Raw genomic sequence first — 20,315 nt, 5'->3', positions numbered from 1 at the left:
ATAGCACTTTAAATATACATAGGAGGCAGGTGGGACGGACCTTGGTGACCCCCAAGCCTCACGTCCTTTCCACTGTCCCCAGGCAGGGCCGCGGTACTGACAGGGCTGTGGGCGCATCTGCAGTGGAAGGTCTGCCTCTGGGGGCTGGAGATGAGACAACCACGTTTGCTTCATGCACAGACTTAGTATCATTCACACATTCACCACGGAAGAGGAAGGAGAAGGCCACAAAGCGCGGGCTTAGCACGAGCAGGGCATAGGAACTTTTTGTTCAAGAAAAGAGCATGAGTCTTGCGAAGACTTTCCGCCCTTCTTCTACACCCACCCGGAAGCCCCCTCTCTCCACAGGAAGCGCGCTGACCCTGCAGGAATAAAAGAGCGCGGCCAGGAGGCCCTGATCACTGCGGCCTTCAGAGCGCAGCAGGACCTCAGCCATGAGACTTCTGCTCCTGGCCGTGCTGGGCTCCTGCTGCCTCACCGCCTGCCTCGTGGGAGGTAAGTCGAGGCGCTGTTTCCGAGACCAGCAGCAGGGGTGCGAGGCAGGTGGCTCTCGGGCTTGGGGTTCGCTCAGTTTGGCTGCAGGAAACTGCACCCCAAGGTGAGCCTGGGAGCCCCAAGTGCGCACTGGGAATGGCAGTGTGACGCCGGGCTGGGTGGACTCCCGGACAGAGAACCGGGTCAGCATCCGCTCAGCGCTTCCTGATTGGGTGCTTTGGGGTACATTTCCTAGCGTTCGGGGCCTATGCTTATTCATCTATAAAATCAATATTAAAACGCTACCAGGATTAAAATGAAATACATTTTCTGATTTATGGATTTATGGATTATTTAATCACATCAAATCTTACAAATAGTAACTTTTTAAAATCATTGTTAGTGATAGGGTGGTGGTGACGATGATAAATGCATTTGTGGGTTTTGCTCGTTTAATGCTGATTGTGATAAATTCTGAAAATCTTTGAAAGTTCCACCACAATACGGGAATGAGTTAGAGGATGTATGTCCTGAAGCAAATCAATGTTTTCTATTTAAAACTCAAATGAAAAATGACTGGAAGAGCATACTTTCATATCCAGAATCAATAGTACCTTCAAGGAAGTGCGGGAGTCTGTTATTACTGCCGTGAATGTCACAGCTCATGATGGAGTTCTTGAATTTGTAAGAGATCGCATAGTAACAGCTGTTAACAGACAGAGCAACACCTTCCCCACAGTCGAATGACTCTGCTCCTCTGCTCGCCACACCCTGGTGAGATCCAGATCCGCTGAGCCCGCCCCGAGCCTTCAGCGGAGTTTTCTTAAGGATCGCTTTTCCCGCGGGCTGCAGTCACTGCGCAGATTGAGGCAACAGCACCGTGACTTGAGCGGATCCCGAGAGGGTCGGAGTGTGAAGTGGCAAAGTCTGGAACTCTGTGATTGGGCGAAGTAAAGGATGCTGATGAAGCGAGGAAGTGTAGGAGTTTAGGACGGCGCAGCTGGGCAGGCGTTAGGGCCTGGCTGGGTCTCTGCTGAGCGGCCAGGCGCAGACCCAGATCTGGGCGGGGCGGGCACAGTGCTGCTTCGCAAGCCTCTGAGAACTGCGGCCACTGGCGTCCAGGGCTCAGGTTTGCTCCAGGAAGGAGCTTTATAAACCCCAGTGGACCTCAGCTTCTTAGGAGACACCGGGGTGCAACAATCTTTGCTTCCACTCAGCTCTGCCCCCGGTGCCAAGGCAAAGTTCTGAGGGCACAGACTCCCAGACTCGCAGGATGAGCACTGGGTTTGGGGTACAGGCGGGCGCCTGGGGTGGGGTCCGTGTTAGGTAGTCAGAGAAGCGCTGTTTCTTAAGCAGTGAGAGAAGGAGAAAAGAGGCCAGCGCTCCCTTCCAGGGAGTCCAGAGCCTGCTCAACAGGAAAATGAACTGGCAAAGGCAGAGGGTGAAGAAGGTGCAGACTGACAGTGAGGGCAGCGGAAAGGAGCAAGGGAGAGAGGCAGTGTTGGGGAGCAACTTCTGTTTGGCCACTTGCTTTTAAAAATGCCCTCTGATACAGCAACATTACAGACCAAACTGGGTCATCATTGCCAGCGTCTGAAGCTAAGGAGAAGATCAGTGCTTGGAAAGTTGGATTAGATTTTGCCAAACCCTTAATATTATTAACTCCCTCAAGCACTTTTCCCTTCTGCAATGTAACATGGTTCTCTCAACTTCACAGCTTAATTTCCCTTGGCCCCTTCCTTTGAGGATGAGCACTCCAGGAAACCCTCCCTTTATATACTTCACATTTTACCATTAAAATGAGAAGACTTGATTTATTCAGCCAGAAGTGAGCTGCTTCCCCCATTGAATGTTGCCTTGGCCAAATTACTCTCCATCACGTTCTCTCATTTATAGCACGGAGGGTGACACTCTTGCTATTTGAAGTTGTCTCCGGCCTCCACTCGTTTGCTGCCCTGACTCTCACTAGAAGACGTGCCCAGGGCAGCAAGGCCCGTGTCCGTCCTCATGAGAGCCTTGGTGTTAAGGGCACAACAGGCACGGGATAAGCAGTTGCTGCAGAAATGAACGAGTGCCACGGGGGCATCGGCCCCCCATCGCGGAGGTCTTGAAAATACAAGCTCGGATAATGCCTTGTTATTTTGTCTCACCACGGCGAGGTGCCTGAAGCTATGCACTTGATCTAATATTTTAAATCGGTCAAACACTGACTAAGCCTGCATGATGTACAGGAGACTGAGGATGCCAATAAGAACCATCTCTCCCAAAAGGGAACAGTGGCTGATGTTCCTCCAACATTCTTATAGTCATTTAACAGGTGATGGTTCTCCTGAACTTGGTCATTGTTAACTTGCATTTTTATTCATGTTTCCTGTAACCAGGTGTGGGCAGTGAAGTCCCAGAAAGGAGTATCTGTGTGAGTCTAACAACCCAGCGACTGCCAGTGAGCAGAATCAAGACCTACACCATCAAGGAGGGCTCCATGAGGGCGGTGATGTGAGTGTCTCCCCACGGCTGGGCTTGGTGTAGAGAAACAGAGGACAAAGGAGAGAGCAATGCTGCCCCCTTCAGGACGGATGGGTCGGCCTGGAGGAAAGAAACCCTCCAGCCCTCTGGCTTCTCCCTATACATCCTGTCTCCATGCAGCCCTCCTACATAATGACTATTGCCAAAATTCAGCCTCCAGATCAAGAATATAAGTCCTCTCTTGCGACTTTGCCTAACAGAAGAGTCTGGCTGGTAACCGCAGGAAAACGGTGCCCAGTTAAGAGCTGGGGGCTTAGGCAGGGCTGCCCAGGCCAGGATTTGCCTGCAGAGCCAAATGAGGGTGGGAGCCAGGTAGAGGGCAGAGCATGCAGTGCCAGGAGGTGGCTGTGGAGGGAATGGTCATTCTCCTTCCTGATCTCATTTTTAGGAGTAGCAGCTCCCCCAATACATATTTATAGGCTTTACCCTAAGAAATGAATCCCAAAATAAGTTTGCCTAGGTTTGAAAAGGAATAGGATATGTAGGATAGCTGAACTAGATGGCCTTAATTGTCCAGTTTAGTTACAACACGTGACAGAACTGGTGGTGAAAAGAGTCTGTAAATTGTGGGGGACAAAGTAGCAGAATCTACCTGGAGACTTTCCTCCTCTGTGTTAAAATGATGGCAGAAGGACGGTCTGTGAGTTCTCAAGGATTCTTTCTCTGCCTAATTTCTGGGCAAGCCTCCTTGTGTGTGGTCGAATCTGAGCTCCTTACCCCGGGCTTGGAGAATGTGGCTAACACCATGTGTTTTCCTTGCATTGCAGCTTTATTACCAGGCGTGGCCTCAAAGTCTGTGCTGATCCACAAGACAAGTGGGTGAAAGCAGCAGTCAAAAGCGTAGACAGCAGGTCCAGCACCAGGATGCAGACCAGCCCTACAGGAGCCCAGCAGACCACCCACACAGCGGTGACCCTGGCCTGATAGAGGCCCTCCAGCATCCTGTGCCCTCCACAGCTGCCTAGCTCATGTCCCCCACAGGGCCATGGACTAATTAGGGTGTTTTCACCTTTCACGAAAGTGCTGCATGAGTGAAGTTATTGTATTTTTGTCTTTATCGTCTTTCATATTCATTTAGATGCTGTAATTAATAAATATTTATTATTAAGAATGATTCTGAGCCCTAATCATTATATAGGGAATGGTAATATATCCTTGATGCTCTAATCCTGACCCAACTGGGTCTCTCTTCAGTGGCATCCATGGTGGGTGAGATTCTGGCCAGTGTTGATCAGAGATGAAAACTACGCTTATCACTCTTCAGTTCTAGGTTATAATGATTCTCTAAACTTGAGTTAAAGGTGACTCAAGATCTGTATCAACTTTTCAACTTGTCCTCATAACAAAGTGCTAGTTATAGAATAAGGAAGAAAATCATGCAATTATCATTGCCTATTAGGAAGATCCATTACTCAAAAAGTGGCTTCACTCAAGTTTGATCTCTAGGAAATAATTCTCTTACTTCTTTGTTTCTTTTGATCTATTGAGGGGCAGGAGGAGGGACAGGACTTGTTTCTTTTACTTGTTCAGTTAGTTGAAGTTAGACTTTTAGTGTAAAAGAAACTATATTCAAATAAAAAATCAATGATTTTTGAATTAGGCAATATCCAACCACCTGATGATTGTTTCTGTAATTGTCACTATACTAATTATCATGGAAGTCAAGCTTTACTGTCAAAAAGCTTTTAACACCCTCCAGACACAATCAAGTGGGATATTTCTTGATATAATCACTATTTACAGCACACTTTTAATTAAATTTTCATTCAGTCACTCAACACCCCAGAGTCTTGCTCTCTTGTTTTCTCATTAAATTGCTGATTTGCTTCATGTTTACAGTTCTACTCTCCAAGTGGCTAAAGATGCAACCCCTATTCCATCTGGCTCTGAGTGGTAAGAACTGGCCTTCTCTTGATAGTTTCAATGGCAGAGGAATCCCAGCCTACGCTCAGCAATATCAACAGCCAAGGAGGGTGACCAAGGAGAGCTCATTAGAATCACCTCTCTTATGGGCTGGGGATTTAGCTCAGTGGTTTCACCGCCTACTGCGCAAGCACAAGGACCCGAGTTCGATCCCGGGTACCAAAAAAACAAAACAAATAGAATCACCTCGCTTCTGCTCACATAGGTAGGGAACCAGAGTGGGTGCGATTCGAAAGTTGCCTCCTTGGGCCGGGGATTTAGCTCAGTGGTTCCGCTGTCTGCCTCGCAAGCGGAAGGACCCGAGTTTGATCCCCAGTACCAAAAGAAAAAAGAAGTTGCCTCCTTGCCAAAGATGGGGCCACCTACCCCATCTCACTGCCATTTGTCACAGTAACTTTCAGAGATGTTTTAAAGAAAGCAAGCCCTGAGTAAGACTAGAACTCATGCTCTGTGAGGAGTAATGGTTAAGGAAGTCATAAAGAAGGAGTACAGGGTACTTCCCAAGTGCCTCCCTGACCCTAGGGGCTACATGAGATAATAATAATGCCACGTGTGGGAGGAGTGGGCAGCACATACTTCTCATTCTGTAACACTTTAATTTTTGTTAGCAAATAGTTTCTATTATGTAACCAGAACTCTTTCTCGCTTAACAGTGTTAGTTCATTTAATGACATTCAGATGCAATTTTGGAAAAAAACATTGAGGCATGAAAAAGGTTCACTGACTTTCTTAAGTCCCTTGGTTGGCCAGGGGTAGACTCCGCCCTGAGCCTATGCAAGCACAGTCCCAAGTTCAAGCTGTCAACAGGCACCTCCCGCCCCTTCCTCTCTCACAAGCCAGGTCTCTTAAGACCAAAACATACAGAAAGGCTCATGAAGAGACTACTCAGGGTGACATAGTTTCCTGCGTCATTCATTCATTTGGCAAATGTGCACTGCGGGCCTTCTACGTGCCAGAACCAGGAGATGCAGCAATGAACAGAAAAAAAGTCCTTCTTCATTTTGGGGAAAATCTAAACTGACACTTTCCTTCTGGTATTGTGTCACTCACCAGGACAGGCGCTCGCTGTGTGTCCGAGCATTTAGGAAGAACCGCTGGATATGGTGACCTTTGAACTTGACCTGCTATGGTGCACCCCGTAGTCCCTTTTCCTGCCCAGTCAGGGAACACAGCAGTCAGGAGGACTGGCAGGATGGCCTGGCTGTGCATGTGTAAATGCGTCAGGCCAACAACTCTGTTCACTAATTTCCTTGGCTGCAGGGAGCCAAGACTGGGGTAAAAGAAACTATCATTTATGGGATTTACCTTATGATCTGCATTATTTATTCATCAAGCTGAGGTCAGATCTGTGGGAACAAAATCAGTCACCCTTCTAGAAGAAGGAGGTCGGATTGAAGAGCAAGGAATGTGTATTAGTGCAGTTCCCGAGACCCACCAACCAAGCCTTTTCTGATTGGTCCAAGGTCCTGAGTATGTGTTGAGCGTCTGCAGAGTTCACAGGCACAGGATCCTGACTGTTGTCAGGAAGTCAGGATGGCCTCAAAGCCACTCCCACTGAGGTTCCAGTGGCCCCGCTCGGGCTCCCCTCCTCTGGGAGACCTTCCTGACGTCCTCCATCCACACCAGACAACCCTCATGTTCCCACTCAGCCTCTGTGCTCCCATCTGTTACTGCTCGTGTCACCCCACAATACCATTTTCTGTGCCTTTGTTTTCTGTCTCACTTGGTAGTTGAGGTAGAGACCCCATAAGAAGCTGCTTGCCAGACTTGTTTGCTCTTCCTTGTGAGCGCAGACCTGCGCATTTCTGTCCCATCTTGTGGCCTGGGGCCTACTTCTACTGCATTATGAGAACAAGCAGTGTGTAGTGTTTCTAGCTTGGGCTGCTAAGAATCATCCACGTACAATCGTCCATGTGCTTCCCCTCTGGCTGACAAGAGGGAGAAAAACTCCCCAGCACCCCTAGGAACTTCAGAGCCTTTGTTAAAAATGACTTCTTCTGGGGCCGGGGATTTAGCTCAGTGGTTTCGCCACCTGCTGCATAAGCACAAGGACCCGAGTTCGATCCCAGGTACCAAAAAAAAAAAAAAAAATGACTTCTTTCAACCAAAAGCCACATGAGAAGGTCACGTAAATAAATAAAACTAAAGCCTTATTGTGCAAAGGCATTGAGAGTCGGGTTTTTATCTATTACAGCAGGTAGGGCCCTTAATAAAGATACACACCTGTATGAAATAGTAGGAGAAATTGAACATACTTTAAATTATTTTTTATAAAAATCAGAAATAGAGATCATATGAGCAATGTGGCAGCGTGCGTTAAGGAAAGAAATATCTGCTTTCTCATCAAAGAGAGTGCCGCAGAGGGGACATGGTGGTGCCCACCTGTGATCTCGCACTCCAGGAGGCTGAGGCAGGAGGACTGAGCTTGAGCCCAGCCTGGGCAACTTCATGACTTAGTGAGACCCTGTTTCAAAATAAAACATAAAAAAAGAGCTGGGCTTGAACTGAGTTTATATTCTATAAAATGTTAATGTTACATAATCTTTCAAAACTCAATGGACCATATATGTGTGGTTCTATTTCTAGATTCTCTGTTTTATTCCAATGATCTATATGTCTTTCCTTACACCAACACGGCCTTGATTACTGTAGCTTTAGAGAAAGTCTTAAAATTAGGTACTAAACGTCTTCCAACACTGTTTTCTTTTCTTCTTTTTTTTAATTTTCTAGGTCCTTTGTACTCCTACATAACTTTCAAATTTCAATATCAAATTCTTCATTTATAGCAAGTATACACAGACCTGAATTTTTATATATACCTTGTGTTTTCTAATCCTGCTAAATTCAAGTACAAGTTCTAGGGGCTCCTAGAGATTTCTTAGTATTTTCTGTGTAGATGATCATTTCATCTACATGTAAAGATTTTACTTCTACCTTGCCAATCCCATCCTAATTGTGTCATTTTATTGCCAGACTGTTTTGGTTTGGGCCTATGTTTCAAAGTTTAATGGACAGATAAAGAGTAAGCATATCTGCTCTTGTTCCCCACCTTAGGGAGAAAGCATTGTATCTTCTCCACTCACATAAGGCGTTTTTGCTGGAAGTATGGAGTACATGTTTTTAATCTGTTGAGAAGGTTCTGTTCTACTTCTAGTCTCCTGATAGCTTTTACCATGAACAGCTGTAGAATTTAGTCCAATACTTTTTCTCCAACTAATGATAGGATCATATGGCTTTTTGCTTTCCTCTGTTAAAATGATGGCTTTTGGGGGTGGATCTTCCAATGCTGAAGCAACACTGCCATCCCTATAACAAAACCACTGTCTACATCTTGCCAGATCTGACTTCTAATAATAGTTTGTTTTGTTAAACAAATTTCTATCTATGTTCATACTTTTTTCTTCTATTATCTTTGTCCAGTTTTAGGATTAGCACAATGTTGATTTCCTAAAATGAGGGGAGAAGTGTTTCTCTTTTTTTCTGCTTTAAATGTTTGATATAATTTATCAGTTAAAATGTACACAAGCCTGCTGTTGTCATATAGATAGGTTTTCAAGCTAGGGATATACTTTCTTTTAATAGGTGCTATTCAAATTTTATATTTCCTCCAAAGTTAGTTTCATTAATTTGTCTTCCAAGGTACTTCTTAGAAGTCAAATTTATTTCAAAACAGATTTTTGTGATATGTTTTCTATATCCTTTTAAATTCTGTAAAATCTGGGGTAATGTCTCCTAGATCTTGATATTGTAATTTGAAAAATGTATAACTGATGTTGTGTAACAGGAAGAAAAGGTCTAAAGGAGCAGGGGAAGTGGAAGAGGTATGGAAAAGGAAAAAAGGGAAAAGAAAAAATGTGAGAAAAGGAAAAAAATGGAAACAAAGTCTTTGAAAATAGGGAAGGGTGGAGGGGGTGAAGGGAGGGCAAGGGAAGGGGAAAAAAAAATAAGAACCAAGATACTCATGTAATGGTACAAGATCCCAATGATGAATGTAACTGTACTTTATACCTAAAATGTACCGATAAACTTAATGGGTTGGGGGAAAAGAGCTGGGGATGTAGGTCAGTGAAAAAAGATGAGGTTTTAAGAGGAAAATATTGAGAGAGAGAGAGAGAGAGAGAGAGAGAGAGAGAGAGAGAGAGAGAGACCTTCGTGAAAAGAACAATAACACCCAAAACTAAGATGTGAAAAGGGTCGCAGTAGATTGATTGGAGCCTAATTTTCTGTAACCGCGCCCCCTACAGGGAATCAAACTCAGGAGTTTTCGCTTGCAAGGCAGGTGCAGCACCCATGAGCTAAATCCCCGACCCAGCAATTCTTTCTTTCTTATTTTGGTTAGGACTTGTTTGCAGTACGCATCGAGTACATTCGTTGCGGAGAGCTGGTGTGTGAACACAACACACCGCAATCTTTTCACACCCTTCCCTCTCTCTCCCCTCCCTCTCTATCTTGGTCTCCCTTCCATTTGCAAAAGATCCATCTTCCCACTTCCTATTATCTGCTTTCTATCTTCTTCTTTAACTTATTTATGCTTTGGGCTTCTCGTATAAGAGAAACCGTGTAATATTTAAGCTTATGTGTCTGGCTTACTTCACTTAACATTATGACCTCAAGTTGCATCCATTTTCCTACCAATGATTCAAACCTGTCCTTTTTTATACCAGAATAGTACTCCATAGAGCAAACATTTTATGCAAAAACAAAACAGGAGATTGAACTGGAGTGGTACCTTTTCAACTTTGAAAAGTTTTAAATAGCAGACTAAGGAATTTGCCCTTGACCTTTGCATTGCTCTGAGTGACTGATTGCAGGTTTTGAGCAGGACTTAAGGAAGGTGACACTAATAACCTGACAGGCAGGGAAGGAAACCCCTAAGCACAACCCAAGGCCGTGTCATGAGCATCTGAGCAAAACCAGTACTGCAAGACAGCTCTCTATGGGCCGCTCATAGCTCAGCCTTCAAGATAGCATGAAAATGTGTTGAAACACCAAAGCACAATACAAATAGCAGCTGTTATTTTTATTGCTATTAACATTATAAATATAAAGGAAGGACATGAAATTCCAATAAGCCAATGTCTACTGTCTAACCAGGCAATCTGTTTTTAAAAAGTTGGAGATGGAGGAAAAGCCTAAACTGTTGACTAGAGTGAGGTTTATCAGTTTTTTTAACTTTTCCATTCTCTCCATTATATGGAAAATTCAGAGTTAGCCACTTCAGAACCAGAGGAAACATGAGAAGTTGATAGACATGGAAAGATGTGCAAAGAATTGTTGAAAAGAAGATTCACCCATAAATAATGGTGATCATATCTTTTTTGGGGGGAGGGAGGTACTGGGGATCAAACTCAGGACCTTGCGTTTGCGAGGCAGGCGCCGGAACCACTGAGCTAAATCCCCTGCCCCGGGTGATCATATCTTTACCGCTCATACAATTTTAGTTAAAATGCACTGTGCTGCTTACTTCTCCTAACTTCACCCATCCTCCCTTTCTTTGCTTTTTAGATTCACAAGTTGTACCATAAAAGACACATCCTGTGGTTTTGCTGAAATTACAACTGAAGCACTCAGCCAGGATGGAGAGGAAACCACTCTACACCCCTAAGTCTGGCACAGTAGTGGAGAGCCTGGCCTTTTTTACAAGACCTCCAGTGTCTATAGAGGGTAGATCAGAAGGAGGATGGAAGATGTGTTTTCTTTGGTATTTGGGCGGAAACAAGAATGGAAACATCACTCCATAGGAGCACAGAACCAGGAGATGACTTTGAAGTCCATTACACTAAAATATTTATGCTTGCTAAATTGCAAATACAAAGAATCATATAAATGCTAAACTCAGAACATTATTAATTTATTGGACATTTATAGCTCTGTGTCTCCAGGAATCACAGGGAGCCCTTAAACAACAAATGACTTCAGAAATAATTCCAACACCAGAAGTGAATGGACAGAAACGTGATATCGAAACAGAAGGGAGGTCAGTTTAGTTCACAGTGGAGACACTCACGAAGCCTCCGCTGTGTAATGGGTACACGTGTTTACTTGCGAGAAATTTGAAGATGAAGGCAATACAGACCTGCCTTTGGAAGCTTCATCCAGTGAAGGAGACAGATGCTTTAAAAAATAAAACTGAGGCAATTATTTTTAAAACCATGATTTTTAAAAAATCTATATTGTAATAAAGACTGATACACCTACAATGAAAGGCAGAATGCACACACGTGTGCACCACACACTCACACATATCCTTGAACCTGGGTGGGCTGTGGCCATGACAGAAGTGATGCCATATGACTTTCAGGGGCAGGACATAAAAGGCATGAAAGCTCTCTCCCGGGTCCTCTTTACATGGTCACTCAGAACCCAGCCATCCCTGGAAGAGGGCACACATAGACACTGCAGCCAACAGCTACAGCTGAGGTCCCAGATGACATTATTCAGTGTTAACCACCAGACATGGGAGGGAAAAACCTTCCAATGGTTCAGCCCCGGCATTTGGCTCTTCTGAATAGTGCAATACTCACTTAGCTTACACCCTGTATTGAATTGAACCATGTGAGTAATGTCCCCCCAAGCTTTGCAGATGTAATTAGTTAAAATAAGAGCATACTGGATTGGGATAAAAGGATGCTCTCCTAGAGCCTTCAGAAAAACCTTGACCCTGTCAATATCTTGATTTCAGACTTTTAGCCTCCAGAACAATGCAAGCAAAATTTCTTTTACATTAAGCCATCCAATTTGTGGAGCTTTATGATGGAAGTCCTAAGAAACCAACACATACCGTGCTGGACAGAATTTAGCTATGTGGGCACACACATCTGCAGGAGATGCCTTGATTCTACACTGCCAGAAATGATGCAATGTTTACATTAAGTACTTATAGCTATAACTACTTTTAGATATAACCTCTGATGGCTTCTTCATACAATGATTTTTTTGTAAATTTTATTTTATTTTATCCCATTCCTCCCTCAAGCCCCCTCCCCTCCCTATGTACAAAACCTTTGTTTCCATTTTTTTCTTCCATTTTCTTTTTTTCTTGTCCCTTCCTTCCTTTCTCCCTCTTCCTCCCTTGTTCCCCTTCCCATTTGAACACTTTCTTCCCATTTCCCAACATCCATTATACATCTCAGTCCTTATTTCCTCTTTCAGTTTATCACACCAGAGAAACAATGCAGTATTTAAATACATGTATCGGATTTATTTCACTTAACAGTATGGTCTCAAGGTCTATGCATTTAGCTATAAATGTCTGAAGCTCATCTTTGTTTATGGCAGAGTACTACTACATTGCATTAAAAAAAACACATCTTTATCCACTCATCAGTTGATGGGCATTTGGGCTGTTTCCAAGAATTAGCTATTACAAACTGTGCTGCTATAAACATGGGAGTGCATACATCACTGTGGTATGATGCTTTTAATTCTTTCGGGAAGATACCAAGAAGAGGTATAGCTGGGTCAAATGGAACCTCTGGTTTTAGTTTTTTGAGAAATCTCCACACTGATTTCCACTGTGGTTGCACCAGTCCACACTCCCGCCAGCAGTGGAACAGGGTTCCTCTTTCCCCACAGCCCCACCAGCATTTGTTATTGGTTGATTTCTTGATAGCAGCCATTCTTTCTGGAGTGAGGTGGAATCTCAGCATTGTTTTCATTTGCATCTCTTGAATGACTAATGATGTTAAACATTTTTTCATATATTTATTTGCCATTTCCAATTCCTTATCTGAGAAGTGTCTTTTTATTTCAGATGCCCATTTTTGCATTAGTTTTTTAAATTTGGGGACTCTGATTTTTTTTTTTAGGTTTTGTTTTTGGGTTTTTTTAGTTCTTTTTTTTTTTAAGTTCTTTATATATTCTAGATAATAGCCCTTTATCTGAATAGCTGGTAAAAAAATTTTCCCACTCTGTGGTTGTCTCTTCACTCTGTTGGTGGTTTCTCTTGCTGTGCAAAAGCTTTTTATAAGATGAGGTCCCAGCTGTTGATTCTTTGTTGTATTTCCTGTGAGGTCTGAGTTTTGTTCATGAAGTCTTTAGCTCCTCCTATGTCCTCAAGCATTCTACCTATTCTCTCTTCCAGTAGTTTAGGGTTTCTGTTTTAATATTTAGATCTTTGGTCCATTTTGATTTTAGGTTAGTGGTGGTGAAAGATATGGGTCTAGTTTCAATCTTTGGCAAGTGGAAAGCCAATTTTTCCAACACCATTTATTAAAGAGGCTATCTTTCCTCCAATGAAGGTGTTTGGCTCCTTTGTCAAAGATAAGGTGGCTGAGTGTGTCTGGAGTTGTTTCTGCATGCTCTAGTCTGTTCCATTGATCCTCATGTCTGTTCTTTTGCTAGTACCATGCTGTTTTTCTTCATACAATGATTTTTATAATACCATTTTCTATAGAAAAACTGGAGCAATGATCTTTTCTCTAACATGACTAATCAAAATTTGGTGTTGTGGAGGGTTTTGATATCTATATTTTAGAACAATTTCTTCCTGCTTCATAACTACTTACCATGTAAATATCTAGAATTGTCAAACATGTGGAAATTGTATCAATTTTCCTTTACATCTGAGTCATTCTCACATGCATTTGCTGTTTATGGAACTGCTACAGGCTTATGCCTTACAAACAGAAAATGTAATACATTCCATTTTGACAATTCCCATCAAGAGAGAAATAAAGTAAGGTGTATATGTGACTATATTTGCTGCTCTGTTGGGTGTACTCCTGGCAGGAGATAATTTCCATTTTGACAAAATGTCAATGATTTTTGAGTTCTCAGATTTACACATTGGATGATTACATCAATAAAATCCCTCACTGCAGATTCTGGAGCTTATACAATTCCACCTTCCCCACTTAGACTCTTCTGGTGCCACAGGACTATGTCACAAGAAGCATTTCTACAGTGGAAGAGCCAGTAGTAGCATAGACTGAGAACCCCGTGAACGTATCTCACTAAATCCAAACTAAATGCATCCCCAACTCAGTTCCCACCTAAGTCAGATTCCAAACGTCCCATCACCCAACATCAAGAGGTGTTACAGGGGAAAGTAGGAGCAATAAGAATATTAGTCACAACTGAACAGTGTTAAAATAGCTCTCTTTTGCAAATTTTTTAAAATATAGACTCATGTAAGCCTATTGCTATGGATCCCTCCCAGGGCATTGGAAGAACAGCAACAAGCCAAAGGCCCTGAAGCTATTCCACTGACTTTCCACTGGACACATCTCTGCCAATAAAGAAGTATCCACAACCTATAAAGAAAGACTCACAACTCAAAAATGTATGACCATAAGAAATGAGGAGGCTTCTGAGAAGAGAGGACCCAAAGGCCATAAAGCGATGAAAAAATATTCATCCTCACCTAAGATGAAAATCAAATCAACCAGATAGAACTTTATACCACTCAGATTTTAAAATAGCAATGGCTGAGCAACATAAGGTGTCAGCAAGGTTGGAAACTTGCATGTTACTGCTGGGATCACAAATGTATATGACCAATTTGGAGAACAACTTAGCAACACCTGCAAAATCTGGGCTGCATATATCCCAATACTGGGATTCTGCCTTGAGATACCTGTGCTGCAGAGTCACACACAGTCACCACAGATGTGTGCAAGGGTGCCATGGCAGCTGTGTGTAACAGAGAACACGTGGAAGTGAACTCACTATTTTAGGAAAGGGAATACACACACTAAGCATGTTCATAAAATGAAAAGCTAAAGATAATCCTAGAACAATTAAAATGAATTAACTATAACAAGGTTTATAAACATGAATATAGTTGGAAAACATTTGAAGAATTGAAAAAATAAGTTTAAACATGACATGTAGAAGTTACCCGTAATTTAAGACCTGATCATGCAAATTGATGGTAGACTTACATGTATTAGAATATTTACAAGAGAACTACAAGCAGCAACCTCAAGGTTTCAGTTACTACCAAGAACTGTGAAAGACCTAAGATTCCGCCCCCCTTCCAAGCTCATAGGTTAGCCTGCCACAATTTCACAGATCCTGGCAAAAGACACGAGACACCTGGGTCAGAGACAAAGGACCTCATTATTCGCAGTACACGGGCAGCATGCATTTCAATTCAGCTCCTACCCCAAGCCCCACAGGGGCTGCTGCAGAGTGGCCAGGCAGATGCTATTTACACAGCGTATCTGTATCGGAGCTGAGAAATCCCAGGCTTTTATAATGGGCTGCAAGGAACCTTTTCCACTGAGACACTATCTTCCTGAAAGCAGACAGTAAACAAACCTGCGCTGCTCCAAGGGAGAAACTTAGCTCTACCTTCCAAGGCTGACAGTCTGCAACAGAAGCCTCCAGGGCCTCTGCTCACAAGATAGGCAGAAGCATGAGCAGCCTCTCCCTACAGTTAGCTCAGGGAGAGAAAGTGGGAGAAAGGGATTGAAGTGTGCTGCCTTAGCTGAATCTCTGCTTTTTTTAAGAAAAGAGAGAGAAAATATTTTTTAAAAGAGAATAAAAATTATTCGAGGTAGATATAACAAAATGATAACACTTACTTAATATTGGTGGTGACATATATATATACATGTTAAACTATTATATGTACTTTTCTAAATGTTTTAAGTATTTGACAATTTAAAATATTTCCTAAAAGAAAATTTAAAACTTTTTAAAGTGAAATAAGTACAATTCGATAGAGCTAGGACAGGGTTGTCTGACATAAGCAAGCAGCTGTTTTTACTGTATCCAGACGTCCAGCTGCTGTCGGCAGCGGTGTGGCTGAACCACAGAGCCACCTGCTGGACCCTGAGAAAAGTGCAGCAGTAAGGTGGGGGGGGGGGGGGGCGGGGTAAGTCACCTGTTAGCTTTCCTACTCCTTCTTGCTCAGTCCTGCCCTGCTTCATTCCAGACCATTCATCCTCCATGTGATCAAAACAGCAGGATCCGCGAGTCGATGTCCCAGGGATACAGGCTGACAGAGTCACCTCGGCAAGGCCAGGCTGTCCTGGTTTCTCATGGGAAAGGCAAGGTCCGCTTCTCACCCCCTGGGGCTGTCCGTCCTGGCAGCAGGCTCACCACAGTGGACTGCTAAGCACAGGCCCCCAAACTCTACTCAGTATAAATACAACGTCCTTCTCCATTTCATCACATTTGTGAATTCCTAAAATGTTAAGTTAATTCATAGACTTTTGAAGATTTGGGCTTTGACTCATTTTTATTTTTATTTATTTTTATTTTGTGTCAATAAGTGCACTTTTTAAAAATCTACCCTAAAATCAATCACTTCTTTTCTATTTACAATATTTGCCAGGATTCACCAGACTTTGAGAACACATTTCATTAATAATCCAAATTATAATGGACTCCAACCCACATTTTACTACCCCAGGAAACTTCAGTTTATTCACAGAATCTGTGTTAAAGGGTTTCTGGGAATCCCCTCGAATGTTTCCCTGCCACCCACTCCTTCCTGGAAGATCAGCAATCTGCCACCAGCCCTCTGGTACTGTGGCCCCTGTGGCTCTGCTAGAACCACTCTCCCTGTCCTGCCTTCCCTGCTTCCTCCACCAGCTTCCTCCCTGCAGGAGCACAGACCCTACGCATAATTGCCACAGCAGTCCTAGGGACCTGGTGACACCAAGGGAGGCACCAACAGAATAAAGTACCTAGCCAAGGTCGGGTCCACTCTCAGTACCCAAGTGCCATGGAGTTGTAGGGGCGTGGCTTTACCATCAGAGAGGTCTAAATCCTGCCCTCTAGCAATCGTGTCACATTGGAAACCCCAGTTAAGCCCTCAGAGCCTGTTTCCTCATCTGGAAAATGGGAATAATAGTAGTGTCTGATGCACACAAAGAACTGCATATGAATGTTCAAAAAATAGGAACATCCCCATGCCCATCATCTGATCAACCAGCAAACCAAAAGGAATGAAATCACATCAGTGAGGTTCAAAACTGATACTGTAAGGGCCGGGGATATCACTCAGTGGTTCTGCCACCTGCCTCACAAGCACAAGGTCCCAAGTTCGATCCCCGGTACAAAACAAAAAACAAAAAAACTGATACTGTAAGTGAAAGAAGCCAGTTGCAAAAGACCGTACATTACAGGACTCCATGCAAATGCTAGGCATGGTGGCACACGCCTGTGATCCTAGCTACAATGGAATATTACATGGCAACTAAATTTGAACCACCAAGAGGAAAGGTCAAAATCTGAGTCCCTTTCCCTCTAAGAAGACATCACTATGTTCCTTACTATACAGGTCTGACCCCTCTTGCAACCTCTAAGGTCTCCCTATCTCACAGATGAATGGGAGGTATCACAGGTCTATCTACAGCCCTGATTCACCCCAAACTCCCTGTTACATTCTTCCACACAACCTCATCCCCCCGACCCCCAAAAAAAGTGCTCTTCCAACACAAAATGATTCTATCCCAAAGGTTTACTGACTTCTCTTGGGACAGAAAACTTCTCACCAAATGTATACACTCATGCACACACTTCCGCTTAAACCCACGCAAGGTTACTCCTACAAGGCACTCCAAATTAGAGTGCTCACAACCAGGGAATGTGAATCTCAGATTTCGCCATTTTGAGAGTGCACGTTTGACTAGCTTCCCACCTCCGTCCCCGGCAGTTCCATCCAAGTCCTAATGTGGGTCCGATAAGCTGCTCTGGCCTCCAGCTTTTCCAGACTCCAATTTTCCATCAGTAGCCCGGGTCCTCGGCATTGGTCCTCCTTCATCTCAGGCCTGTGGCAAAGGGTGGCACCTCTGTACCTTCGCCTCTGGAACTGAACAATATCTGCTTGTGGACAATTTCTACACTGACTCTCAGAGGACCAAAAGGCAGACTTTCCTCCAAAGACTTTTATCCAAATCTTCACAGTATTTTGTTTGTCCTCCATAAGTGATGCTCCAGGGATGTTCTCTCCAACTCTGCTGAAGCAAAGGTAATGAACAATAAACTTGGGTTCTTGGAATGGTTATTTTTATGTGTCAATCGTTCTAGGCCGAAGGTATTTTGCAGATGTGATCAACATCTACTGCCCATTGATGTATTAGTCAGTTTTTTATCACTGTGACCAAAAGACTTGACATACACTTCTTAAAGGAAATCGGGTTCATTTGGGTTCATGGTTTCAAAGGTTTCAGTCCATGGCCAACTGGCCCCACAGCATAAACTGCATGGTGGAGAAAAGTTGCTCACATCATCCTATCCAGGAAGCAGAGAGCAGGGAAAGAGCCACAGAGGAAGAGACAAGAGACCACCATACATAGTCACCAAGGCCTATGCCCCACCCAGACATACCCAGAAGTGTGCTTTGCTGATTTCCTAGGCAGATCTCAAGCCAATCAACTTCACAGTTAAGATTAACCATCACAACTGACTTGAAATAAAGAAAATTACGCTCACTAATGTAGGTGGGCCTTACCCAGCTGAAAGTCCTTAAGAGCAAAACTAAATTTTCTCTGAAGAGGAAGAAACTTCACCTTGGACAGCAGCATCAGCTCCTGCTTGACCTTGCCCTACAGAGTTCATCCCCGCCCAGCCAGCCCCACAAATGACCATTTGTATGGTCTGATGATGACAATGATGATGACGATGACGATGATGACGATGATGATGATGATGATGATGATGATGATGATGATGATGATGATGATGATGATAATGTTGAGGTTTGCTTTATAATGAGCCTTGGGTATCAACTCCATCGCCTCCATTTTCAGTACATTTCCTTGGGTCTCAGATAACCCTTCACATGTGAAACTTGAAGCAAATGGGCCCATGTGCATTTCCTGGTGCTGGGCCCTTTGTTCTTCCTATAGCTGATGGGACTCTTTAGTGCAAGTGACACAAACCTCTGAACAATGGATACTGCTCAGAGGGGCAGGGTCAAGTCCAAGCGTGACAGTCCCCAGTAAAGACACAGATGTGGGAGAATGGGGCAGTTTGAAAGTGTGTAGGGCAGTCCTACTCCCAGAAGAAAGTTAGGGCAGTGGATACACATCACAGACGTCTGCACAGTGAAGATGGTGGAAACATTCTGGCATCTTCAGACCATGAGGCTCTTCTCTTTTGCCTCCATGGGGATAGGGATGAAAATTAAGAGGAAGCTGAAAGAAATGCCACTTGAACACCCCAGTCACCACTCCCCAACATTAACAGACCCACAATTCATAAGATAGAGCTCATATTCTTCATGAATGCATTATTTCAACTTGTTCATATTCACCTATGTTTATTCTAGTCTTGAGAGAGAGTAACAAACACGTGCCAATGGCAAATATCTTTTATTAAGGTTTTTCCTTAACAGTGCAGATAATGCAAACATCGCTCCCCTCATATCACCACCTCTGCACAACTACCTCCTAATCCTAAAAGGTCCCACCAAGTGACAGCCTCCCATAGGCATCTGGCTCTGGGACATGGGCAGAGGTAGGTGACAACGAGGCTGGCTCTCCTGAGGAGGAAGAGCTGGCATGGTCACAAAACCCAAAGACGAGTCCAACAAGGAAAAATTCTTCAAATAGACAAGGCTTTATGGAGACTTGAAATCTCACCATCTGGCTAAAAGAACTGCATGACTCCTGTCCCTGAAGGAGGATCCATGTCATGGGAGAGGCCTGAAAACTGAGAGGGGCACTGTCTTAGTTTTGTGACAAGCTGAGTAAAGAAGATACAGGAGGAAGGAGATGGGATACGGGTCCCAAAGTTTGCCCAGCACAGCAAAGATTCAGTCATTTATTTAAACTGACTTAAGTCATTAATGTTGCTCCTTCTGATTAGAAAATTACCCCTGAACTATTTGGAAAAAAGACTATTTGGAGAGAGTAAATGGCTCTAGATGAATACCTAACAGCAAATATGCAGAACAGATTATCACATTGTGTGCTTAAGAATCTTCATAGATTCCAAGCTAAGCATCCCATAAAACTGATGTGACACAATCACCCAGAGGCAGCTAATATTCTGCTCTGCAGAGGACCCAGCCCAATCCACCTGAGCAGCATAAATGACAAAAAAGAATGAAGACCACTGGCTTCTTTCTGTCCTGAGCCTCTGGACTAAGTCTTCTGCTTGCTCCGGGCTGGGGGAGCAGTGTGAAGGGCAAAGCTATGGATGGGTTTTCCAGACCTAATGTCACTTGCTGAGTAAGCACTTGGCACGTGACTCACTGGTGCAGCAAGTGCTTTGCCAGTCAGCTGGAGGCCACCAAATCCTTAACTCCTAACAGAATGAGATAGGGCCACATTTTAAAATTTACCAAGGTACATATTAGAGATGCTAATGTGGTAATATTTTCATGGCCTCTAACGGTATCACAGAGGGAGTGAGCAACCAGGAACAGGTGGGGGACACGCTGTCCAGGCAGCTTCCCAGAGAACGGTTGTATAGTACAGTGAGCCTCAGTC

At 43.7% G+C, this 20,315-nt stretch overlaps 1 protein-coding gene across 1 annotated transcript; it reads left to right on the top strand.

Annotated features, from left to right (window-relative positions):
* Window positions 1-322: 322 nt before the first annotated feature.
* On the top strand, window positions 323-4,108 carry LOC101716020 (cytokine SCM-1 beta). Its single transcript, XM_004865252.3, has 3 exons — window positions 323-495; window positions 2,856-2,970; window positions 3,768-4,108. Exons 1-3 carry the CDS (start codon window positions 435-437, stop codon window positions 3,922-3,924), a joined length of 333 nt encoding a protein of 110 aa, XP_004865309.1. The 5' UTR covers window positions 323-434; the 3' UTR covers window positions 3,925-4,108.
* The last annotated feature ends 16,207 nt before the right edge of the window (window positions 4,109-20,315 follow it).

The sequence above is a fragment of the Heterocephalus glaber genome, unplaced genomic scaffold (assembly GCF_053883595.1).
Source record: "Heterocephalus glaber isolate CG9 unplaced genomic scaffold, H.glaber_assembly_v1.0 deba00000738, whole genome shotgun sequence".
In the NCBI taxonomy this organism is placed as follows: domain Eukaryota; kingdom Metazoa; phylum Chordata; class Mammalia; order Rodentia; family Bathyergidae; genus Heterocephalus; species Heterocephalus glaber.
The sequence above is the reverse complement of the archived record's forward strand: the minus strand, read 5'-3'. Positions and strand labels throughout refer to the sequence as shown.